The 27,072-nt window shown below is 37.1% G+C and overlaps 1 protein-coding gene across 3 annotated transcripts in view; it reads right to left on the reverse strand.

Annotated features, from left to right (window-relative positions):
* Positions 1 to 27,072, reverse strand: part of OLFM3 (olfactomedin 3) — a 66,674-nt gene that overhangs the window by 6,665 nt on the left and 32,937 nt on the right. For all 3 annotated transcript variants that reach the window (XM_027868274.1, XM_027868275.1, XM_027868276.1), the window contains one exon: positions 14,232 to 14,451. In XM_027868274.1, the coding sequence (XP_027724075.1) occupies positions 14,232 to 14,451 (220 nt within the window). The remainder of the gene's footprint in view (positions 1 to 14,231; positions 14,452 to 27,072) is intronic.

Consider the following 27,072-nt stretch of genomic DNA (forward strand, 5'->3'; position numbering starts at 1 on the left):
CCTTTAGCAAACGGATTCAAAGGGTCTCCATGCCTATAGATGGTCATTTCTTTTATATTAAAAGACAATGACAATGTCAGTGATTATGACAATGATGATGTTCAGTGCTCATCAGGTCCAGTGTCCTCCAAACCTCTTCTTGAAGAATCAATTTCATGATATACAGGGGCAAAGATTTTGAGTATCTGTAAAGCCTTTTTCCTTTCTTGATCTTGAATCATGATTTCCAGACCAGGTTTCTACATCTTTCACTACACTTGCTTTTACAATGAAGTCATCAAATATTAAAGTATATGTTGACTTAATGTGGAGGACCTTTTCAAGATCTTTGTGGAACATTGCTGCTTCTTTCTCTTCTCAATAGATGTTTGTATATTAAACCACAATTGCCTTCAAGATTGTCTGTTTACTTGCATTCACTATAAACATTGCAAAGTGGGATGAACAAAGGTTTCATGACGTGATGTTTCTCGTTCCTTTTGGGTACATGCGTTACAGTGGAAACAACACTGGCATGGAAGTCTGGAAGATGGTTTAAATCTTGCTGCTGATACTTTTTATTACCTAGGTAACCATAGGAGAGTCACTTATCTTCTCTAGACCTCGGTTTTCTTATCTATAAAATGAAAGGGCTTAGATTAGATGGCTTCTGAGATCCCTTCCAACTCCAAATCTTTCCTATTTCTCCTGTGACTCTTTTATTTGCCTCTCAGAGGAGAACTTGAGAATCAGTCCTGCATTTAGCAACAACTTCTTTTTGGAACTTTTCTTCTTCATTTATAACAAAAAAGGGTATAGGTCTGCTGTGGCAATGATGTGCCAACCCACTGCCCATTGAACCAAACATGCCAATATAAGTTTAAAAAATGTGTGATATTGTGTGTACCCTCTGACAACTTTTTGCCATTCTGGCACTGCCATTATAGGAGCAAGAGATGGCTGCACAGATTTAAGAGCTATTTTATAGTTTTGTTCGGTTCATGGATCAATACAGAAATGTGTCACTTTATAGTCAACATTTTGTTGATCAGCCTTGCAGCAATTACCTAGGCAGGTCCTTAGACTGCAAAGTCTGTCACTGGGCCTGTAACCAAAGCCTTATAACATGGTAGATAGAACATAGTAGAGCCTTTGCACCATTGACATAGATTTCAAGGTCCCTGGATCATCTAATTATCATAGTGAAAAATTAAAATAATCTTTCTGTCAAGAACTCTGCACATAATTATTTTGGAGGGAGGATGATTTACTGGATGTAGGGAAGTACTTGATGAGGGAACTCTTTCTCTCAACACAGCTAGATGCCTTCTTGCAACTTATGGTTTTAGAGAGTTGGCCAGAGCACTAAGCATTTAAATGTTTTTTTTTTCCTAGGGTCATATTGCCAACATGTGACATGGGCAATACTTGAACTCAGGTCTTCTTTAATCTGAGGCTGGATCTCTATTTGTATGTGATTCTGCTTGTAATAATGGACATTGAACAAATGTTTATTCAAGTTGAAGTTTAAAGGAACCCCAACTAAAGCAATCTGTGGTCAGATTTTAAATTTGATTGATGTCGTTTAATTGTTTCAGTCATTTCTGACTCTTTGTGAACCAATTTGGGGTTTTCTTGGAGTGGTTTGTCATTTCCTTTTCTAGCTCATTTTACAGATGAGGAGAGTGAGGCAAACTGGGTTAAGTGATTTGCCCAGGGTTACACAGCTAGTACATATCTGAAGCTCGACCTGAACTCAAAAAGATGAGTCTTCCTGACTCCAGATCTGGCACTCTTTCTACTGTGCCACCTAGTTGCCCCTTAAACTTGATTACTTCTATGGTATTCTTTGTTTTCCCCTCAGTTTCCTCATAAACATTCCTTTAGAAAAATTCTAATTCTGTCTTTCCACCATAAGCACATCTGTTGAAAGAACTTGGGAGCCTTAGGCTAAAGAAGAGAGGACTCAGAGAAGAATATGATACTTGTCTTAAAGTATTTAAAGAGTGTCACATGGAAAAAAGAAGACTTATTTTGATTGGAATGATAGAACCAATAGATAAAAGCCCCAGGGAGGCAGTTTCTGGTTCAGTGTAGAGGAACTTCCCAACAGTTATAGTTGTCCGAAAATGCATGGGGTTGCTACAGAGGTTGTGATCTCCCTGTCAGGAGAAGTCTTCTACCAGAGGTTTTTGGCCACTTTGGGCAAATGTTGTAGAGCAACATTCATACTTCAGGTAAGGCTTTGACTAGATGTAGCTATAAGCTTTTCAAAGTTAAAAAGAATAATCTATGAATTCAGGAAGGAAATCTTGCAGACAACTGTGAACAATGGATCACTTCTCATTTCGAATGGCCATTGATGACTAAGTAAAATTACTCAGTATTTGAAAGTAATAAAGTTGTACTAATAATGTGTCAGAAACTTTATTAAATCAGTACTTTAAAAAAAATATGGTCCTTGATAGACTGATATACTAATTATCAACAGAATAGCATTGAGGAAATACCTAGACACAGAGTTAGGAGACTTAGATTTGGAATCCTGGGTGTACATTTTTCCATGTGGCCATAGGCAAATAACTTAATCTTTCTGTATTTCAGTTTATTCATCAGTAAAATGGAGATGATAGTATTTGTATTGCCTAACTCATAGGGTTGATGTGATTAGAGTGCTTTAAAAACATTAGAGTATTATATCAAGATAAGTTATTATTTCCTATCCATTAATACAGCACATAAATGGTTAAAATAGATTGGGAAATCACTATTTTAAAAAGAAAGTCTATTATGATGGTAAGTTGCAGGATCAGTCAAGCAAACCAACCATCTGTTTCTTTTTTCCGCACCATATAACTGTACCAAACTTTAAAATATTCACAGAATCATAGAATCTCACAATCTCAGAGTTGTAAGGGGACTTAGAGGAAATATAGCCCCAATGTGTCCAAGAATAATCCCCTCTACAATATTCCTAAGAGGCCATTTCATTTCCAATTGAAGAAGTCTAGTAAATGTGAATTTACCGCCTCCTACAATAGCTCATTCTAATTTTGAGCTGTACTTATTGTCAGGAAGGGTGTTTTTGTTTTTGTTTTTGTTTTTGTTTTTTTTTTTTTTTTTGCGTACTGATACTAAGTTTAAATTCTCCTCTTTGCCACTTCTACCCATCGCTCCCAGTTCTATCTTCTGGGGCCATGCAGAATAAGTCTAATCTCACTTTCACAGCTGTTGTCTACAGGTGTTGAAGATAGTTTTCACGCCCCTCTCCAAATATTATCTTCTTCAGCCTATGAATCTCTAGTTAATTCATCTAAACGTCATATGGTCTGATATTCTCTCCACTTACTATCTTAGTAGACTGTGCAAGCTAAAATTCCCTCCATTCAAAACCCAAGCATACGTCCATATCATTATCATCATTGTTATTATCATCATCATCATTATCATCATAACCATCCTAATCATTTGTTGAGTGCCCCTTCATTTTCAGATACTTCTGGACACCATGGATTCAGAGAAGTCAAAGTTCTTTTCTTCGAGGACTCACACAATATATTAAACATTTATTTTCAAACAAAGCAGAGGCTGTGTCCAGTTCAGGGGTTCAGGGTCAGAGTGATCACATGATCTCTTGGGGAGAGCCTCACAGACGATCTGAGATTATACGAAAGATCCACAATGTACTTGGGACTTTGATGATAGTAGATTTAGAGGTGGAAGAGGTCTCTGACATTGCCTAATCCAGTCATTAACTTTACACATGTAGAAACTGAAACCTAAGAAGCTTGTCTAAGACCATACAGGTAATAAATAGCAGAGCCAGGTTTTAGACCTGAGTTCTCTGATTCACATCCAGTGGTATACATTGTACCATAGTCATAGTCCTGGAATAAAGAGCAGAGTAAAGTTTTCACATTTCAAAGGGTTTTTTTTGTTTGTTTGTTTTTGGTTTTTGTTTTTGTGTTTGTTTTTTTTTGCAGAACAAAACTTTTGCCTTACATTGTTGGTTAAAAGAGGAACTCATTCTTATTTTCACACTTTAATTTGAGGATTTTCTAAATTTCCTCCTTTTGAGTGTATTGGTTAGCTCTGATCTTTTGCTTCATTCTTTGATTCTTATATATCTTCCTTCTCCTGAGATGTCTATGACCTCCTGATTAGAGTGGTTGGAGTGAGTCTAATAACAGATATCTTGGCAAGACATTGTGGGAAAGAAAGAACAATGGCATGAAAATAGAGGAGATAAAAAGTTTATATTTCCAAACCTCCTTAGGTTAAAAAAAAAGATTTGGACATTTTTCGCATTTACTACATACTGCTTTGTTGACTTGGAAATGACAGTAAATGTTTTATTTGAAAATAAGACTATTGTTTTTCTTATCCATGAGAATAAGACCATTACCATAAATAACATTTAGATCATTTACTATATTTGATTACTGGCTACAAATAGAAATGACAAGGTCACAAATCAGACCAGGAAGCATTAGCCTTTTAAAATTTGTGATATTCCTAATTTCTAATTACTACTTATACTCCTATTAAATATTAATTCTCATGAACCTCTATGTAAATGGAAAGATATATCTGGGGAATCACTAGATGGCACCAAACCATTGCCCTAACACAGTACTGTGAAGTATAAGTTATTGGAGAGATAACAAAAAAATTGTGAAATAGCCTAAGAGTCACATCTTTTAAAAACCATACACATACACACACACACACACACACACACACACAAACACACACACACCAGAAAGGGGGGGAGGGCTTAAATCATTGTCTTTTAGCTAAATTCTAAAAAGAATGTAATTATAGTATTTTTTTGAAAAAAAATCTCATAATGTTGGATTAATCACAATGCCTCTATTGAGCTCAGTCCATATATAGCAGTAAAATGGGCACTTAAGGAGGGATTAAGGGATTATAGTGACAATAGATTTAGAGTTCAGAAGAACTTTAGCTATTGACTAGCCTTACTCTGTGGTTTCAAAGGGGAGGGAAATGAGTCCTGCACAGTTTAAAGGACTCGTCCAAGGTCCCACAAGTAAAAGAGGTAGAAATAGGAACTAAACCCAGGTGTTCTGCCTCCAAGTTCGTCAGTCTTTATATCGCATTATGATGCCTTGTTGTGTTCTCTCTTTGGGGCCAATAGAGAATATTGCAGCTAAAGTGTTTATTTTATGTTTTTTCCCCCAAATCTTTAATTTCACAACAAAAATGAACAAGATGGTTATGTTATTAACTAAACATCATCTATACTGATAGTAGCTTAAATTTCTATAAGCTTGTTCCTCACAATGAGCATGTGAGGTACATAGTACAAATATTATACTTTCATAAGAGGAAATTGAAGTTTAGAGCAATTAAGTGACACAGCTAGTAAGTGTTAGATCTGGGATTTGAACTCACATCTCTCCTTACTCTGATTGCAGGGTTTTTGCCACTAACCTATGATTTTCAATAAAAAACTGTTAGAATCCTGGCTTTGAAATTTACTACTAGGGTGACCTTGGTTAAGTCATTCAACTTTTCTGAGGCTCAGTTTTCCCATCCATACAATGAATGGGTTGGATTAGATGATCTCTAAACTATATTCTAGTTCTAAACATGCCACCTCCTCTCCTCTGAAACTGCCACTGCTCTGGTACAGGACCTTATCATTTCATGCCTGAACTACTTCAATAGTCTGATAGTCTGTCTGCTTCAAGTTTCTCTCCAGTTTGATCCATCTTCCCCAAAGTGATTTTCCAGGTCCAATAATGTCACACTCCCCTTACTCAATAAACTCCAGTGCCTCCAGGATCAAATACAAGGTCCTGCTTGACATTCAGAGCCCTAATAACATAGCTCTTTCCTATCTTTTCAGTCTTCTTACACTTTCTTCTCTATCCTATATTTTTCTGTTCAATGAAACTCGTCTCCTGGCTGTTCATGAATGAGACACTCCATCTCTTAGGTCTGGGCATTTTCTCTGACTGTCCCCCATGCCTAGAGTGTTCTCCCTCTCATCTCTGCCTATTGGTCTTCTTGGATTTCTTTAAGTTCTTACTAAAATTCCTCTTCTATAGGAAACCTTTCCCAATACCTGTTTATTCCAGTTTATTCTGTCTCTCTCTTATTTTCTATTTATTATGTATATAACTTGTTTGTTTATGTTTATTTGTTTGTTGTCTCCCTATTAGATTGTGATCTCCCTGAGGATATGGACTGCCTTTTGCTTTATATACATATATATCCCCAGTGCTTAGCACAATACCTGATACATAGATGGGGCTTAATAAATCTTTATTGATTGACAAAATAATAGCATCTTATGGTTTTAACATTAAACTCTGTGAGGACATTTTGTTACACAGTAAAAACTATGGGTGGAATAGATGTTGGGTAGGAACCTAGATGCATTTGTTATACATCCTCTCTCTGTGTTTCTGGGAGGTAGCTAACAGTAGAGCATTCCAACTGGTATCTACCAAGTTAATTGGGTCTCCTTTGGTGGGCTGCACACTGAGTGGAAAAAAGTACAAAATATTATATTAGAAGTTGTTCAGTTATTCCTCACCACTGGGGCCATGAATATGTGATGGAGCAAAAGCTAACATCTCTATGTATTTAAACAGGAACATTCTCCCATTCTGGAAGGCATACATTTTGCTTCTTACGTTGTTATCTATATTCTCAGGATTATAATATCTTCTTTGGCAGGGAAGGGATTTACTTGGTTAGTGGTTATTGTGAAGATGCATTCCAACTCTTGTCTCTTGGGACATGCATAATTGTGTTTTAAATTAATACAAATACCTGTTTGTATTTGACTGTGTTTTGTATAATTATAGCCAGTGGCTATGTTACACCCTAAAAATGTATCCTACACCTAGAAGGTATTCAGTGTCTTCTTAGAACTGACATGCAGACTATAAGTAATATGAAGAGAAATATTTGGGGGCAGCTAGGTGGCACAGTGGATAGAGCACTGGCCCTGAAGTCAGGAGGACCTGAGTTCAAATCCGGCCTCAGACCAAACACTTGACACTTACTAGCTGTGCGACCCTGGTAAAGTCACTTAACTCCAATTGCCTAAAACCAAAAAAAAAAAAAAGAGAAATATTTGCATAGTTCTATTTGTCTTCAAAAAGCAGATATGATGAATCAAATGCTAATGGACACCATTAGCCTTATGACTATGTAATTATAAGATATAAAGATCCCACAGCAACACTGCCCCCAAAAAAGAAATATAAAATTCTTACCTTTTGCATTTAAAACCCTTCACAGTGTGGCCCACATCTACCTTTCTGACTTATTTCATAGTGTTATCCTTTACACACTCTGCATTTCAGTTACACTGGGCTACTAATGACTGCACGGATGGTTTTATGACTAAGCACCATGCTTTTGCTGAGGCTAACCCCCATGTTTAGAACCTACTTTCTCTTTGCCTCTACCTTGTAAAATCCTTAGTTTTTTTGAAAGATCAGTTCAGACATTAATTAGGTCTTCCCTGATTTTTCCCAGTTGCTAGTACTTTTTTTATTACTTTACATTTGCTATATTTGTACTTTACATTTTGTCAGGAGAAAATATGGGCTGGTGGCAAGTTGAGTAAGAGATGATACTTGAATGGCTTATGCATTTCACTGGTATCCTTGCAATGTCGAGACAACACAAGCAAGGACTTTAGCATGCTCTGTGATGACTTCATGAGGGATATGGAAAAGTGTCACACAGGATAGGGAGGCATGGATATAGTATGATAATCATTAAAGGAAACATTTACATCATTGGAACCACAGCATCATATGAAGAGATCTAGAGCTGAAAAGGACTTTAAAGGTCATTGAATCATTGGATTGATGAAACTGAAGCTCATGGATGTTAGATGTATTGGGATCCTTGATCCAGAACTGGAAGGGTTCTCAGCCATTGGAATTTCATTTTAAAGTTCTGGAAACTGAGATCGTAGGAAGCTAAGTGACTCACCCAATTTTGCATAGGTAATAATATTCTTTTTTTTTATTTTCAGGTAATTGAGGTTAAGTGACTTGCTCAGCTAGTAATTGTCAAGTGTTTTGAACTTGGGTCCTCCTGACTTCAGGGCTGGTGCTCTATCCACTGCACCATCTAGCTGCCCCAATAGGTGATAATGTTAAAAGTGGGATTTGAATCTAGTTCCATGGGTTCCAGAACTCTTTTTACTGTACTCAAATATCCATCTATTTGAGTATTGGAGTACTGCATTCTCCACTCTGTTTACTAGGGAGAATGAAAGCTTCATGAAGGCAAGGACCATTTCATTTTTCTCTTTATGTCCCTGGGACCTGGTAGATACTTAATCAATTGTTGAATTATTGAACTGAAAGAGCCTCAATTCCAATAATAATTGAAACAGTTTGGAATTGGTGGCTACAGAGCCTATCCCTTTCATATGTAAATACCAAATGTACCTAGTAATACCAGAGCAGAGGCAGAGGGGTAGAGATACATTCCTTTGAGCCTGTAATGCTGAGAGGCATGCCAGACGACCAAACAAACAAGAGGCTGGGCTCCCCACACAATAAGGCAAGGTAAGCCCAAGGTGAAATGTTTAAATTCAGTACTACTCTCACATTAAAAAGCTATCCGCTCCAACATCCCACTAACCTTCACATATCTTCCTCTAAATCTCAGGATCTTTCTAGGTTAGAACATTCTATTGTCTGCCACACTGTTTTAGGAGAGTCCATCTGTCCATAACAGATGCCTAGGCTCTACATAGTAGGAGGGGCTGTGGGCTAGGATTTATGGTATGAGTCCAAGAAACAAACAATGAACTCATTCCCAGAGCCTGGGCTCTTACATTGGTCACAACAAATCCAGGGGATGCAAAAAAAGAGGTTCTTATAAGGCAAATCAACAAGAAAAACAACCAATATGGACCAATAGTTCATATTAGTATTAATTGAAAATACAGCCAGATAGCTTAGATTGTCATAGTTTTATTATAACCTCCATACTACTTGACAGCAGGGACTTGCTCACAGTAGGCACTTTATGTAGATTTTTTTTTTTTTTGACTTGAGAGTCTCCTCTTTCCTCCTTGGTGTGATGCCAGCTACATTGGAACAAAAGAAAAAAAATAGACATCCAAACTAGATGATAGGCATAGGTCATCTCAGGACATTTCCCTGAGCTTCAAAAAGCAAGAGTTTAGAGTTGTTTAGCTGGCACCAAAAGGTGGAGTTGGGAACAAAGGTCAGATGTTACAAAGAGGTGGATTTTAACCTGATATAAGGAGAAACTCCCTAATTATTAGATCTAAAGATAATTAAAATAGAGAGTTCTTTATCACTAAAGATCTTCAAATAGAGAATGAATAAACTTATCCTTGATGTTGTAGAGGGGATTTCTGCTCAGTCTGCTAGAAACCTTTTGAGGCCCCTTCTAAACCTTAACTTCCGTGATTTTATAAATATGTATTTTTCCTTTTCAGTTTAAAATACTGAACCTGTGATTTTATTGATATAGGGAAACTATGATGAGGAATCTCCCTGTACCAGTGCAAGTTGGTATTGGATTTTCAATTTATTGTCTTAGAGAGATACTGGGGGCACCAAGTGGGTAAGGGATGTCCGTGAATGTAGGATGCAACAGCTAACAGTAGGAGCAACAGCTAACATCTCTATGTGTTTAAACAGGGTCATTCCCTCATTCCTGGAAGGCATATATTTAGCTTCTTACATCGTTATCTATACTTTCAACATTATAATGTTTTCTCTTTTGGCAGAGAAGGGATTTATTTGGTTGGTGGTTGTGGTGAAGATGCCTTCCAACTCTAGTCTCTTGGAACATGCACAGTGCTTCACATAGCCATATGTCAGAGGCAGGATAGAATGGAAAGAGCCCTGAAGCTAGAGGCAGAGAACCTGGGCTCAAATCTCACCACTAACCCCCCATACTTCTGTGATCTTGGGCAAGTCCTTTAATATTCCCTAGTCTCAGTTTCCTCATTTGTAAAATATGGGGATTGTAATAAATATATTCAAAGGTTCTTTCTATCTACATCTACAAACCCAATTCTTCCCATGTCTGAGGCTGGACCTCTAGTATGTCATGATGACTCTCATATTTTTCTTTATCTCGGATAAAAATAACATAACCTATCAATAACCCAAGCTACTCTTATCATGACAGAATATAACAAGGAACTATTTAGTTTAAATCATTCTGTGACAAAGATATAACATTCTCCTGTTTTTTCCAATTATTTCATTTCTGCTAAAATGAGTGTATATATATGTGTGTGTGTGTGTGTGTATGTGTGTATGTATGTATGTATGTATACACACACACACACAATGCACAAGCTTGGCAGTCGCTCCCTTATCTCTGTAAACAATAATTATGAAAGGCAATCTACGTGGGTTTTCTCTACAAAATGATGGCCACTGATCTGGGATGAGGAGTTGGGTGATTCTTGTTACTAGTTTAGGGTTTCTCTTTATATTTTTAATTTCGATGATGTCATTTCTCATGATTCATAATGGAAAAGAGTGTTCTGTTAATGGTTATGATAGAATGTCCTTCTGTGATTACTGCCGTAGAGGTCAGCATAAAGTAAAGCTTTCAGATTTCATTTTATTGATGAGATAGGGTGGAACCTATGTGACATCTAAGGATTAGACTATTCTGCAACTGTCTCCTTCTATGGTGACACCACATTTTATTTATGACAATTTGCATAGGTCTTTATATGTGTGGTGCTATGGGCGCTGCCCTGGATTTGGAATCAGGAAGATCTGAGCTCAAATACTTACCAGCTATGTGACCCTGGGCAAATCACTTCATCTCGTTGGGTCTCAATATCCTCATGGGCAAAATGAAATTATTAGACTTGATGAGGTCTAAGGTCTAAATTTTTCATCCTATAACTATAGACATTCTTTAAAGTTGGAATAGCATATATATCTGAACAATTGCCATCTAACCTTTGATTAGATAAGAGGACTATATATATACATACACACACACACATATATATACATATATACACATATATGTGTATATAGATATATGTATATATAGATATATAGATATAGATATATTGATTTAAGCAAGGCCATTTAACAAATTCACAGCTAGGATGGTAAACGGTATCTAGTTCATGCCTATGTGGATCAGTAGAAGGGACTAGGAAAAGAATATTCAGGGGAACATGGTAGCCATCATGAAATATTTAAGGACTGTCATATGGAAAAGTGATCAGGCTTATTTTGCTTAACCCCAGAGGTGGCACAGTGGATGGAGTGCTGTGCCTGGAGTCAGGAAGACTCATCTTCCTGAGTTTAAATCCAACCTTAGATACTCAATAGCTTAGAGACCCTGGGAAAGTCACATGATCCTGTTTGTCTCAGTTTCCCCATCTGTAAAATAAAGATGGAGAAGGAAATGACAAACCATTTCCATTATCTTTGCCAAGAAAATCCCAAATGGGGCGGGAAGAGTTGAACATGATTGAAAATGACTGAAAATAACAAAAAAGGGAAAAATAGAATAGGAGCAAGTTGCAAAGAAGCGAATTTTGGCTTGATTTAAGGGAACACAATGATTATAGCTGTCTGAAAATGAAGTGTGGTGCCTTAGGTGTCTTTTCATTTATCTAGCCAGTGGTTAGTCTAGCTGGCTTCATAGCACCCTTCCAACTCTGAAATTCTGTGCACATTCTTTTTTCTTCTTCAGGTATTTCTTCTCTACTTCTAATAATCATAGCTACAATTCATGTTGCACTTTAAGGTTGGCAATGTGCTTTGCAAGTATTAACTCATTTTCTTCTTACAGCAATCTGGCATATAGGCATTATTAATTATCTCCATTTTACATATGAGGAAAGTGAAACAAAGGTTATATTGCTAGCCCAGACATTTACACAATAAGTGTTTGAGGCCAGATTTGAAATCAGGTCTTCCTGACTCCAGGCCCAGCCATCTCTTTTTCCCAAACTGTTACTTCTCCCCTATTTTGGCACATAGTCTTACTCTACTCAGGGGAAACATTTTTTCTGAAGTTAATGAGGAACCAAGTGCTCCCTTGAGTACCCTCTACGCACAAGCATTCCTTTTTCTTAACAACATAGAGTTAGTTCCTGAAGGGGCTTCACCTTCCTCCCATTTCAGACTGTGGCCAATTGCTCATTTTATATCTGTGTTGTAGACATGAATCCCCAGAAGGCCTAAGTGAAATCATCAGCTCATAAAGTTTATGAAGTAGTCATGACTGGATCTTGATGTAGAAACCAACAAAATTCAAGCCACATCCCACTATAGAAAAGAGCAGTGGTTCTGTAGTCAACTCGTGGACAAATGCTATGAATTCTGTCTGTGAGCCAGGAATATCCTTTTTGGCTTTTATCCTCTCTCATAGATTTGAACCACAGACACCACCATTCTGCAGGATGAATGTAAAGAAGTTTTGCCCACTGCCATTTTCCATTCTCTACACTGTAGCTTTCCCACTATTTCAGTCACCTTCTAGCCAGTGGGTCATTGGACATATCTCTTATATTCCTTTCCATTAACAAGGCTATTAGAGATACTATACATTTATAGTGGTGCCTGCATTGTTTGTGGTCATTAGACTTGAGTTCTGGTACTGACATTTTCAAGCTGTGTGAACCTGGACAATTCACTTCACTTTTCACTTTTCTGAGCTTTGTTTTTCTCATTTGTAAAGGAGTATCATAGAATCTTAGATCCAGAGGAGGAATGGATCTCATGGACCCCCTAATCCACCACCTTCAAATTAGAAAAGGAGGATTCAGGAAGGATAGGTGACTTGTCCAGAGTCACAGAGGTACATGTCAGAAGCAGAATTTTAATCCAGGCCTTTGATTCTAGAGTCAACATTCCCTTTCCTGTGCATATTGATATTTTCACTCCCCACCTCCTGTGAGGAGAACACATTATAAAGCTGAGATTATTGTATACATTCATTATATCTATATTATTAAAGATACTTAGATTTGGAAGAGACTTCAAAGGTCATATAATGCAAGCACAAATCTCCATGTATTTAGTTGTATTTGTGATCTTGTTATTTTCATGTTACTAAAATGGTACCCAGCTTCCCAGAAAGTCAGTCATTTTCTAATCAAATATTAAGTCCTCATGTTTACTTAATTCGTTTCAGGAACATTTTACTCAGAGAGGGACATTGATATGTTGGACGATGTCTAGAAGAGGGCAATCAGGATGGTGAAGAGCTTTGACTTAATGCTCATGGTGATCGTTTGAAAGACCTGGGGTAATTTAGTCTGGAGAAGAGAAAGCTTGGGGAAGATAGAACATGTGTTCTCATGAATCTGTAGGCTTGTCTGCTGGGCGCCTCCAGGCAGAACTAGGAACAGTGTTTAGAAGATGCAAAGAGGCACATTAAGGTTTCATGACAGAACAAAATTACTAAGTATTAAAGCTATCCAAAAGGCTTTTGGGGGAGGTAGTGGGTTCCCTCTCTCTGAAGGTTACAAGGAGAGGGGTCATTGCTCCTCTGATGAGACAAGAACCTCACCTTGTACAGTTGAAATGAGACTAAGATCAGAGATACATATCTCTGTGGAATAACAGGGAGGCACAAGGAGTCTGCCTACTCATTGCAATTGTTATTGGAGCTGATCTTGAATCTTGCTCTGTGTTTTCCAACTATATCCTTATCAACCCCCTGTGACCCTGAATGGTTAGATCATTTTCCAAAGGTCATCCAACCAGTATGTGTCAGAGGCAGTATTTAAACTCAAGTCTTTCTGACTCAGAGACTGGATTGCTATCCATTCTTCCAGCATGACTCTCAAGAAACATTTGAAAAGAAACAATGGAACATCATTCTGCTATTCAGAACAAAACAGCTTGCTTTTGAAAATATGTTTAAATTAAAAGGACTTCCAGAGTAGCTAGGTGGTAAAACGGATAGAGCATGGACCCTGGAGTCAGGAAGACCTGAATTTAAATCAGACCTCAGACACTTACTAACTTGGTGACTCCGGGTAAGTCATTTAGCCCTGATTGCCACCAAAAAAACCCAAAACAAAACAAAAAAGCAAGAGGACTCTCTTTTCCCAATCATATATAGCCTCTGGTTGTGTTGAGTAAATCAGTTTCATCATCTCAATACCTGAGGGCTTCTTAGAGTAGCTATATTCAATATTACAAAAGCAAAAGATTAGTTTTAGTAAAGATAAACACACAACTCAGAAAAGTAAAGAAAATCATTAAACTTACTTAGTTTCTTCATGCAGTCTCGAAGTCTTGTTTCTAAGCTAAGCACTCTCTGATGCAGTTCCTCATAGTCATAGGCCCCAATTTCTTCCTGAATTCCTGTAAGGACTGCAGACAGATTCCTAATTTCCTCTTTGAACTGGGTGATTAACTTGGCATCCGTTTTGTACTGTTCCAGGACTGGGATCAAGGGCAGGAGCTCATCCATCTTTTCTTTCAACTCCTGTGAAAAGCAGCCAATTGTTCCTGAGAGCAGTTTAAAACAGATCACACAGCTAAATCCCTTTAATATGATACTTAAGGGTGATTATTGGAATGGCTTCAGAATTCCTTATTGATTTGAGGTAGAAATTGGTGTTTAGGGAAAATTAAGTGACCCCAGGATTATGAGCCATAAATCCACTTATGGTAGTACAAGAAGACTCTTTTTTAAGTTTTGTTTTTTTAAAAATAAGATAGAATAAAAATTTCCAAAAAAGAAATCAACCTTTACTGCAATCACAACAATTATGGTGTAGAAATTAAGGATTTATATATTAGGTCTAAATTTTTCTTTCGTTTTGTGTTTTTCATGCTTTCTAAAATGAAGGCTTTGAGATAGCATAGTGAAGTAGTTAGAGGGCAGGCCTTGGAGTCAGGAAGACCTGGATTCAAGGTCTGCCTCTATCAATTACTAACATGTAACATTGGGCAAGTCATTGAACCTTTCCGTGCCTCCCAGACAGCTTTTTCAGTTCCTGGCAATTGCCCATTTGTGTAGGAGGAAAGTACTGGGAGTTCCTCACATTGAGGAAATCATAGGTATGGACTGGACCAATCATTATTCATTCAAAAAAACAAACAAAAACCCAACACTGAACTAAAGTTCTTTCATTCTTAGTTTTCTTTTAATAATTTATGATTTGGGAACAAGATTGGAATAAACTACTCCTAGACACAAAAGATTTATAGTTGATTATCAGTTATACACCTGTGAATTGCAATTTTGGTAGATTACCTGTTGGAAATTGACAGGTTCAACTTCCTCTTTCATCCTATGTTCTTTACAAACTACTTCTTTCCCAGAATTTATCCCTTTGCTGTGACCTTCTCCCTCTCAAAACACACACACACACACACACACCTACTGTCAAACTGTTATTAATGTATGTGTTCAGATAATACACTATTTCTATATTAAGTGTCAGCAATAAAGAAGTGAGTCTGCCACAAACACATACAAAATCATGTGATATTTCCCAAGGAGAGGCAACATGGCTTGGTGGATAGAGGATTGGCCTTAGAACCCAGGAAGACCTGGATTCAAATCCTATTTTTGATACAACTAATTGTGTGACCACGGGCAAATCACTTGACATACCTTAGACAGTTCCCTAAAGACTATAAGTTATAGTCTAGTTATTTTTTTTTTCTTTTTCAGGTCTGTCTTCTTGATTTTCCTCCAAATAGTTACTCCTTTCTCCAGGTTGCTCCCTGCTTTATTACATAGTACACATTACATAGTCTTACTCCACTCTGGGGAAACACTTTTATGAAGTTATTGAACTCTCAAATTCTCCCTGGAGTATCCCCTGTATACAAGTACTTTATCATCATCATCATCATCATCATCATCATCAATTTAGAAGTAGTTCCTAAGGGTACTTCACCATCTCTCCCACTTCAGTGCTTGGCCAACTGTTCATTTTATCCCTCTGTTTCAGATAAGAATTCTAGGAAGGTTTAAATCACTAACTCAACAAATTTATGAAGAAGTTGTGACCAGAACCTGAGACAGATATCAACAAAATCCAAGCTACAAAGTACAGTAGAAGAAAGATATGGTTCTAGAGTCAACTTATGACTCAATGCTTGCAGAATGCTGCAAATTATGTCTTTGGTCCAGAAGCTCTTTTACACATTGGATCTGAACTACTGATATCCTCATTCCCCAAGGGACCCAGAATGCTTTGGTAGAGCAATTCTGACTGTTGCTACTTCCCAATCAGCTTCTGCATCAGTGGAGGGAATTTTCCCACTGGATAATAGACCTATATGAACTGTTCAGATGACAATGAAGGAAAACACAACTTTCCAAAGCCTTAAGAAATTAATGTTGGCCAGGCATGGTGATGTATCTTTGTAATCCCTACTACTGAAGGAAACTAGATAAAACTTGAATGTGGGAGTTTCGAGCTACAGTAGGGCTAAAGCCGTTTGGGTGTCCATACTAAGTCTGGCACTAATGAGGTGAGTTTCTGGGAGGTGAGGAGTGGTGGTACACCAGGCTGCCAAAGAGCAGTGAAATGATTCAGGTTAGAAATGTAGCAGGTTAAAACTTCCATTCTCATCAGTAGTATGAGTGGGCCCATGAGTGGATGTGGCAATCCCAACCTGAGTGAGATAGAGAGAGTAGAGAAATAAAGAAAAGTTGTGAGGAAGGAAGAAAGAAAGGGGGAGAGAGAGAAAGAGAGAGAGAGAGAGAGAGAGAGAGAGAAGAAGAAGAAGAAGAAGAAGAAGAAGAAGAAGAAGAAGAGAAGAAGAAGAAGAAGAAAAAGGAAAGAAGAGAAAAAAGGAAGAAAAAGAAGAGAAAAAAGGAAGAAATGGAAGAAAGGAAAAAAGAAACAAAGAAAGGATTTTGTACTTTTGGAATGACTTTTACTCCACTAGCATGGGGAATTGAAAGCTAACTGCATTTAGAATGACTGCTTGTCCATGTGAGATAAATTAACCCTTCCAGGACACTAGTTTTTTGCTCCCACTAATGCAAATTGTTTTTAGCCAACTGAGCACTCTGCACTTCAAAAGTGTTGATTTGCCTCTCTAGATCAAGATGCTTTTTTTGGTGAAATAAACCTCACTCACTTTGGCTCATTTTGAGGTCAGTCCCAATTCATTCTTTCAACAAGTATTCATTAAGAATTGTCTCTGTCAGGCAGTCTGCTATACTTTGGGGATACAAAGACAAAATGAATCAGTCACTGCCCTTAAGATGCTTATATTCTATTGGGGGGAGGGATTGAGGAGATGAACATATAAATGATTAAGTTCATACAAAGCATGCACAGTAAATAGAAAGGCATTTTGTGAGGAGGTGGCAGCAAGGTACTAATAATTAGAAGGCTCTAGAAAGGTCTCATATAGGAGTTCACTCTTAAGCTGCACCTTGAAGGAAGTTCGGGTTTCTTAAAGGTGTAGGTGTGACAGGATTGTGTTATAGGTGTATGGAACAGCCTTCGCAAAAATGTGCTGGTAGACCATAGAAATGCTGTATATGGAGAGCATTCAGGAGGCCAGCCTATCTGGTACGTAGACTGTGTGAAGCAAAAGTAATGAGAAATCAATCTAGGAAAATAGGTAGGAACCAGATTATGAAAGACTTTAAATGCAAAACAAAGCTGTTTCTGTTTTTATCCTGGAGAAAATAGAGAGCCTCACAGTACCTATAGTTTTTCAATGGCATTCCAGGAGAAAGAAAAGCAGAATATTACTTCTGCTCTCATGAGACTCCGCCTTGTCTGCCCTAACTTTCAAAATCTGGGTGGTTGTCAGTTTTCATACAATCTAACAACTTCAACTCAGCCTTACATTACTGCAGAACGATATAATTTGGGGCAACAAATCGCCATTATTATGATCACTTGAAAATAATCCATAGGTGCCATCAGAAGGCACATTGTACAGCTAAATAATTTAAGCAGTGGAAAATTGCATTTTTAAATTACATTTAGAAGCTGTTATTACGATAAATGTATTAGAATAGCAGGAGATCCCATTGCTGCCCTGATTTATGGATTGATGTTACTTGGGGAAATTTCCACTTACTGTATAGGCTTGGAAATTCTTGAATTTAGGGCATGTGTGCAAAATGAGAGGGAGGAGGGAGTTTACATTATGAGTGAGATCTATCAAAAAATCAGAGTTGAAGGACCTAAAATGGAGAGCTAGCCTCATTTTTAGTGTCTCACCTGGAAATGCATTTATTAGTTAGAGCATCATGTGATTTCTAAAGGATGGCAGGATTGTTCATTATGATTTTGATGAAAATAGTTCTGTTGGCAGTATTCAGCACACATCATAAGCACTATCAGGAAAACAGTATTGTCCTTGTAATGTGAGCACCCTTCTCAGGTAGAAATGACCAAGCTCTAAGAAAGATAGGGCCCTGGGATGGCAAATCACAGCTTCAACAACTCACTTTCTTTCTGAAATAAAACAGGATGTTTGTATTATTTTGACCTTTTAGATACTCCATTATTTGATTGCCAGTAATCCATTTTCCAGCTTTGGCAACTTGTCAGAGAACGAGGAAGAAAGAACTAGAACAAAATCGAATATTTAAGAGGTTGAAGTAGAACAACACAGAGCTGGGTTTAATGACCTACTCAGGATTTTGCCTTTCTGGAATTTTGCTATTCTGACAAAAGGTGTAATATGAATAACTAATCTATAGTTGCATGGCAGAAATCCTCCTGCCTAAAAATAATAGCTACTGGAATGGGCAAGAGTACAGTTATTCAAACAAGTTTAGAAGCACCAATCCATTAGTCTTTTTGATGAGCTGAAACTAGGATACAAGATATTGTCTGCATCAGTTGATTGGGAAAATGAATTCCTTTTGATTTGAAAGTATTTTCAAAAGCAATCTGTCTTTTTTTCTTCTTTTAATCAAGGGATAGAGGGGATTAGCATGCTAATAAATGTTTAACAACCAGCTCTTAAAAAAAAAAAGACAACAACAACTGTACCCACAACATACTTTTAAGGTTTAACTGCATTAACTGCATTTAACTGCATTTAACTGCATTTTCTCCATCATTTTCATTTCTGGACAATCAATAAAATCCTAAATCAAGCACTGATTCTTGCAACTTTTTCCATGTTCACACTTGCAGTTTTCAAGATAAAAATGTTCCTTGCTAGATGACTCAGTGGATAGAACATTGGGCCTGGAATCACGAAGTCCTGAGTTCAAATCTGGCCTCAGACACTTCCAGCTGTGTAATTCTGGGCAAGTTACCCTCAGTTTACCTTAATCCACTAGAGAAGGAAATAGCAAACCACTTCAGTATCTTTGCCAAGAAAATCCCACATGTGGTCACAAAAAGTCAGATATGATTGAACAACAACAAATGTTCACACTTAAAATTTAACAATTGACTCTCATAAGCCAACTCAAGCTTGCTCTAACACACAACTGAGGGGACAACCTGTCTTTCTCTTTTAAATATATCATGAAAGTCAGCATAGAAAGTTCCCCTTGGAGCCAAGGAAGAACTGGTTTCAGGGCTTGCCTCTGGAACATACCAGCTGTGCAACCCCGGGGAAATCAATCAGCCCCTCATTGCTCCAGGAAGTTGCAGAGTATCATAGAATTCTAGCTTTGAAAAGGAACTCAATGCTCATCCACTCTAACTCATACTTGAAATAATCTCCCTCTCTAAAATATCTGGGAAGTGATCATCTAGCACCTGCTTTAAAGCTCCCAAGATGGGGAACCCACTGCTGATTGAGGCAGCCCATGCCACTTTTGGACAGATTGAATTATTAGCAGGATTTTTCTGACATGGAGCCTACACTAACCTCTTCAATTTCAACCCATTGCTCCTGCTTGTTTTCTGGAGTCAAACAGAATTAAGCCTAACCTTTCCTCTGCATTACAGTCTTTCAAATACTTGGAGACAGTTAGCATGTCCTCTCTGAATCTTCTTTTCTTTGGCCTAAGTGTCTCCAGGTCCTTCATACATTCTTCATGTGAGATGGTCCTAGAGCCCTTTGCCATCCTGGTTGTCATTCTGTGGACAGTCGAGGTTTATCAATATCCACCTTACACCCTCTTTCCCAGAACTGAACGCTCCAGATGAAGAATGATGAAGGCAACGAACAACGGGACCATCACCTTCCTACTCCTAGAAGCTCTGCCCCACTTAATGCAGTCCCAAATCATATTAGCTCTTTTTGTTGTTGTTGCTACATTTGTTTTAAAAAAAAAAAGTACAGATCTGCATTGGTACAGCCTAGTGCAAATTTTATTCTCCAACATTCTTCCATTCCCGTACTAACCATTTTTGACAAAGTATGTGGCACATAGTAGGTATTTTTTCCAGACCAATGAAGTCATAGGCCATATTTAGAGATCTAGAGTTAGAAAGACCTTAGGTACCATGTAGTACAAGCTGATCATTTTGTCGATGAGTGGAGATTCAAAGGGTTGAAGAAATTTGTCCATTATCACACAGATAGTGACCAGCAGAGCCAAGATTTCAACCCAGATCCCCTGACTCCATTCCCAGAGATCTTTTGACTGCACTGCACTGAGCTGCTCAAACAACACCAAACCAAAAATGTATCATGCTTCTGTATATAGGTCCAGATTTATAATTTCATCAGTGAGAAACACCTATCACAGAAACACCTTCCACAGATAATGAGCTGTGTCTCCTTTGTCACTAACTATCTTAAAGATGAATGTTGGGGGTTGCTGGGAGATTAATTGACTTGCCCATGTTTTCACAGCTAGTATGTGTCAGAGGCAGAATTTCAAGCCGTGTTTTCCTGACCACCTTATTGCCTTCTATTTACTCTGTCATGATGCATCTTTCACTGTTACAGAATGTTAGCCATCTATAACATTCAAAGGCCACAGAATCCCTCATGTGTCCCACAGACATGTGCTTTACTTTTTTGGGGTCCTATTCCATACTTTAGGATTTTTGAACCACCTCTCATGAGAGACAGTCCTGCATAGTAGAAAGCACTAGCTGACTAAATCAGGTGAACTATATTCAAGTGATGGCCATGCCACTCATCAATTATTTGACCTTGTGTAAGTCTATTATATTCTCTCTTAAGGTCTCTCTAAACAAGGGCACTCTCAAGGTCTCTCTGAAGAGCTTTGGAATTGATTATGAGACACGAGAGATACTGGCAAAGGATTACCCAGCATGGTATGTTCTCATAAAAGAAGGATCTGTTCTCTATGAGCAAAGCAGAATTTCAGTAGCTCAAAAGAAATGGGAGATGTAAAAATTTAGACATCTCCACTCCAAAGGTTCATGTGGACTATTTGTGCCCAACCTGTGGTAGAGCATTCTGAGGTCATATTGCTTTGATCAGCCACAGTCAGACACATTGTACCTTAACTCCAACATAGTGATGTCATTCTAGGCCTCTTCAAGAACAAAGTACAATAACCAGCCAACCAACCAATTGAACAACTATACTCTCTATTCTTCTGTTGTCTCATCTACAAAATGAGAGGATTAGGATAGGTGATCTTTACAGTCTCAGCTTCTCTGATTTTCTATGATATGGAAACTCTAGATTTATAAAGTTGTTTTTATCATATCTACATGTATCTAAGTCAGTCAGTAAACAAAAGTGCCTACTATGTGCTGGGCACTGTCAAACAAAGTACTGAAATGGAAGGCCATCTGGGAGTAAAAGTTGCTTTAGGATTTTCTTTTGAGAAGCTGTAAGGCATTAGATTAATGTCTGACCCTTCAGTCAGAAACACCTGGTTCAAACTCTGCCTCTGATAAATACCAGTTGCATGATTATAGGCAAAATGCTGGATCTCTCAGTGTCCCAGTCTGGTCTCTATGACTAAAGCTACACCTGAGTTATCAATCTCTATTGGTGGAAGAAGTTTTCACAATGTGGATTCTCCACATAAATGAAATCATTGATTCTGATTTTTTTTTAAATGGTGCCAGCTGGAACTGGCTTGGGAGAGCTGATTGTTAAATGTTCTGTGTGAGCATTTATCCCTTGGGTATTGGCAAACATTACAAATAAGCACTTGATTTATTGTTTTGTGGATTGTATAGACTTGAGAGAATGTTAATAATGTAAATGAAAAGCAGGTTGTATATACACTTTTTCCCTAGAAATGCTATTGTTAAACGTTTACCAGCATACCCCTAAATATGAGTGAAAATGAAATTTGGTCAATTATTGTATTTGGCTATTTTGAACAGTGCATACAGCCAGTGTTCATTCATGGGTCTAAATGATGCTTTCAGCATCTTTATTGATCCCTCGAAGTGCCAAAACAGCCCTCTCTTTTGTGTTGGTTAGATTTTAAATCATCTTAAAAGTATTAGAACAATGCACCAGAGAAACTCATGGAGTATTTATAATGTTCTAGTATTCTCTCACTTTCTCCTTCCTGTCTGTCTCTCTCTTTCCTTTTCCCTTTGCTGCTCTGTTTTCCTTTCCTTCAGTGTCTCTTTTTATCTCCTCTCTTTTTCTCTCCATTTCTCTCTCTGTTGCTATTTCTTTTCTTTCTTTCTTTCCTTCCTCCCTTTTTTCCTTCCTTCTTTCCTTTTTTCCTTCCCTCCTTCCTTTCTTTCTCTGTTTCTGTCTCAGAATTTTTAGACCGCATTTGGGATTAACTTTAGAAACTGATATAATTCTTTGTTGTGTGCATGATTGTATGATTTAACTTTAAGAATTAGCACTGAAAATTATATTCTCAATTTGTAGATGACATTTTCAATAGATTTGTTTTGCATTGAACCAGAAATTTCCCAGAAAAAAAAAATCTATGGTTAGCAAACCTTGTGACTCATAAATATCTTTATTGTTCAGAAAGTTATATGTGTTCTTAGTTCAGTCACAAAATTCCAGTTCATGCTTATGTGGATCAGTAGAAGGGACTGGGGAAAAGATGCTTCAAGGGGAATATGGCAGATACCATGAAATATTTGAAACACTGTCATAGAAGAAAAGTGCTCCAGCTAGAAACAAAAACTGAGGCTATTGGAAGACACAGCTGGGAAGAGGAAAACAAATGGAACCTCTGAAACACCCTTACAACCACCATAAAATGGTGGAAAACATACTTTTCCTGTTGTTTTGAAAGGGTGTTTTCTGGGAAATTAAGATGTTTGAAAGGAATCTTTGAATCTTTTTGACCCATAAAGAAAGTGAGGCAACACTAAGTGCTTTAACAGGAAGCTTCTCTCAAAACAATTTCAATAGCCATCGAGGGAGAGGAGTCTGGTTCATGTGGAACAGCAACATTTTGACACCTCAGAGCAATATTTGCACTGTTTCTATTGTGATGGAAGATAATACCAGAGGCCTCAAAGTGTAACAGCAAGATATCAGTCTTGGAAGTGGGGCTTCATTGAAAGGTTAGTCAGCCTTCAAGGAGAACATCGATCAAAAGTGTGTGTTATTACCACTTCACAAGTGATTTAAAATGCAGTGCTATGAAAAGATTTAATCAATTCCTATTGACATAGTTTTCTGGTTGTTTCTTCTTCCTTTACAATTGAGTAAAATGCCTCATTTTTAGGAGACATGCTTTATTCTTGGGAGGTAGTGTGTCAGTAGACAAAGGACTGGACTTTTTTTTTTTATTTCCAAGAAGGGAAAACAAACAAACAACCACAACAAAAACCCAAGCATCTATCAAAAAGAACATTTAGCTTATTAGCTATGGTAATGTTTAGGATGTCAATTCCTTAAATAAAAAAAAAAGTATATTTTCAAATACTCCTTAATGGTACCAATGGGATGTTCCAAGTTGTTCTGGTTACGGCTTTCCTTTTATATATCTTAACAAATAGCATCAAACAACTGAGGCCATTTTCTTCTGTACTTGTTCTTCTTTCAGCTATCTGAGGCTTTTGCTCTGAGACTGGTATAGGGAGTCAGGGGAAGCGTTTATATTCCCAGCTTTGCCACTAACTGGTTCCATGATTTTAGACAGGTCACTTAATCCACCTGAGTCTTGATCCCTTATTTGTAGAATTGGTTTAATAGATGATACACATATTGCTATTATTTTTGTTTATTTGTTTGTTTTTGGTTAGAATCAGATGAGAAAAATAATTCTAGAATTTCAGAGTTAGTGTTTTCTCCTCATATCAAAATATGGATTCAATCTACAAACTCCTCAAAGAATATTTATCCATTATCTGTTTAGAGACTTCTGATACAAAATCATGACTTACCAAGAAAATTCATTCAATTTTTGGACCATTTCTAATTGTTAGGAATTTTTTTTCTTATATTAGGTCAAAATATATCTCTCTGCAACTTTTCCCATTGGTACTAGTTCTGCTCCCAAGTAGCAAACAGGACAATGAAATAAATTAGATCTATCTACTACATTAAAACTAGTCAGACATTTGAAGACTGCTCTGATGTCCCCCTCAGTCTTCTCTTTTCCAGACTAAACATCTCCTGATCCCTCAAGCTATTCTCATGTGGCAAAAATTATTGGGTCTTCATACCATCTAGGATGTCCTTTTCTGAACATGCCCTAGTTTGTCTTTCCTAAAATAAAGTCAGCAGAACTGGACATAATGAAGATATGTATACTCCACATCTTAAGATAAAAAAAGTGTTCTTTCTATTTCTTATTTTAATTTATAAGAATTGTTTCATGTAATATAATACATATTATGTTTTGTGTATAATACACACTATATATATACATGCATATATATACATGTGTATATATACATGTATATATATGCATGTATATATATAGGCAGATGTGTGAAAGAATAGAGGGATGAAGAGGTGTTGAGGCAAATGTACCTAGAAATTGAATGGAACTGACCCAACACCAAAATAAGAAATTTCCAAAACTTATATGGTCATAAAACCTATGGCCTTGGAATCCCAGAATTCTGAATACTTCTAAGATACATTTTTGGTGACAAACTATGATATTTCTCTTATGTTTTGTTTATGTTTTATATTTTATTTCTCTTATATTTTATTGTGGTATAAAAACCTGCAAAACAAAGGGTTATTTTCCCCCTTTTCCTTAAAAGTCACTGACTAAATTAAGCACTCAGATTCTTTTCATGGTATCCTCTTGCATTATTAAACTTGAAGGCCAGAAAGCATCTTTAAACTTCCCTCAAAGAGGTTCAGATGTAGCTACTAAACTGTTAGAAATTTGGACATCAATATCTGATAATTTGGCCATTTGCTCATCTCATTATTGTAATATATTTAATTGCCTATTTTAATAATTTATATCCTCTACACCAGGAGTTGTCAATCTAGGGTATGAGAGACCCCAGGTGGTACAGAAAGTTTGTCAAAGCAACAGTGGGAATATTTGATAAATAATTATATTGTCATATTGAAATATTGAAAAAGTAGTGGTGTTATGGGAAAAAAAGTGGATTCCAGAGAGAAGATTCAGGTTGAGGAGATTGAGAGGAAAGATCATTATGGAACATCTGTAAATTACGAAAAAGAAAGATGCAGGCAAACTTCTTGCTGACCGAAAGACAAGTCGATGATTTAGAGATTTGAGACATTTTTCATACTGAGTTAAGGAAAAAAGTAATCAACAATGACCTGGAGAAAGATGATCTATTTGAACTCTGCAATAACCAGGAACTATGAGTTGATTTGCAATCAATGGAGTTAAGAAATTTGGGGAGTATATTTGGAGAAACATATTCTGTTCCTACTTAAACTGTTCAGAAGGCTTTAATTTCATTTAAAATGACTTATCTCTGTGAATCAACATTCTCAGTGCTTTCCTCAATCAGATTCCAAGGGAGAAACAAATCAGAGACTGAACATGATCTTTAGGCATCTCTTTCAAACACTAAATGGAGAATAAAACTATTGATTAATAAGGCAATGAGATGGTGCCATAATAGAATGTTGGGCCTGGAGTCAAGAATAACTGAATTCTAACCCTGACTCAGACACTTACTAGCTATGTGACCTTGGCAAGTCACTTAACCTCTGTTTGTCTCAGTTTCCTGTAAAATGGGGAGAATAATACCACCTACCTCATGGGGTTGCTGTAAGAGTCAAATAAGATAAATATTTGTAAAGCACCTGCCTGCCCCATAGTAGGTGATATGTAAATACTAGTTATTATTATTAATTATTCAATAAGAAAAAGAATCAAGTATCTTACTGATTTATTAGACTTGGCATTTAACAATTTTATAATACTAAACATGTTGTTGTGTAGTAAATAAATGTTTCATCATGAAAAAGTAATCTGTATTTTATTTGGGTCCATTTGCATAGTAAACTCTAGAATTTATTTTTCTTCATTTTGAATATGGGGTATGAGGACAGAAAACCTTCAGTAAGGTTAGCTTTAAGCTAAGGAGTACATGGAATCCAAAAGCCTGGGAACCTATTTTCTGCACCCACCTTACAGTTTAATTTAATTCCATTTGAAAATAAATCCCTGCTATGAGAGGACACCCTAAACCAACTATTCATGGTGGTGGGAGATCCACTGATGTTGCACATCATTGATACCTTTTCAGACTTTTTCAGTGTATTGATTGGTTGTAATGATTTTTTCCTCTTTTTATTTTTGTTATAAAAAATATTTTATATGTGTTGGCTCTCTGGGAGAAGGGATGCTCGGGAAAAGAAATGTGAGATGTGCAAATTTAGAGACATCTTCACTCCAAATGTTCATATGGACGATTGGTGCCCAACCTCTGGTAAAGCCTTCCAAGTTCATATTGGTCTGATCAGCCTCAGTCAGACACACTGTACCTGGATCCTGACATAATGATGTCATTTTAGTCCTCTTTAAGCACAAAAGGACAACAACCAATCAAACAACTGGGGGAAACTATGAGGATGTTAAAAAAATCAACAAAAAGTTATTCAAAAGACAAAAATAAATATCTGCCATGAGCAGGGCAGTGTGCTAGGTTCTTTGGCTACAAAGAAGAAAAACATCATCTTTGTTCTTATAATCCATGAGAGGAGGAGGTCAGATATATCTTCAGAGACATATGATGTGAGGTAGAATGTGTCAATGGAAAAATTGGAGATCCAAGTAAAATGATGTAAGAAAAGAGAGAGAGAGAGAGAGAGAGAGAGAGAGAGAGAGAGAGAGAGA

Source organism: Vombatus ursinus, unplaced genomic scaffold (genome assembly GCF_900497805.2).
Source record: "Vombatus ursinus unplaced genomic scaffold, bare-nosed wombat genome assembly UNPS02014787.1, whole genome shotgun sequence".
Classification (NCBI taxonomy): domain Eukaryota; kingdom Metazoa; phylum Chordata; class Mammalia; order Diprotodontia; family Vombatidae; genus Vombatus; species Vombatus ursinus.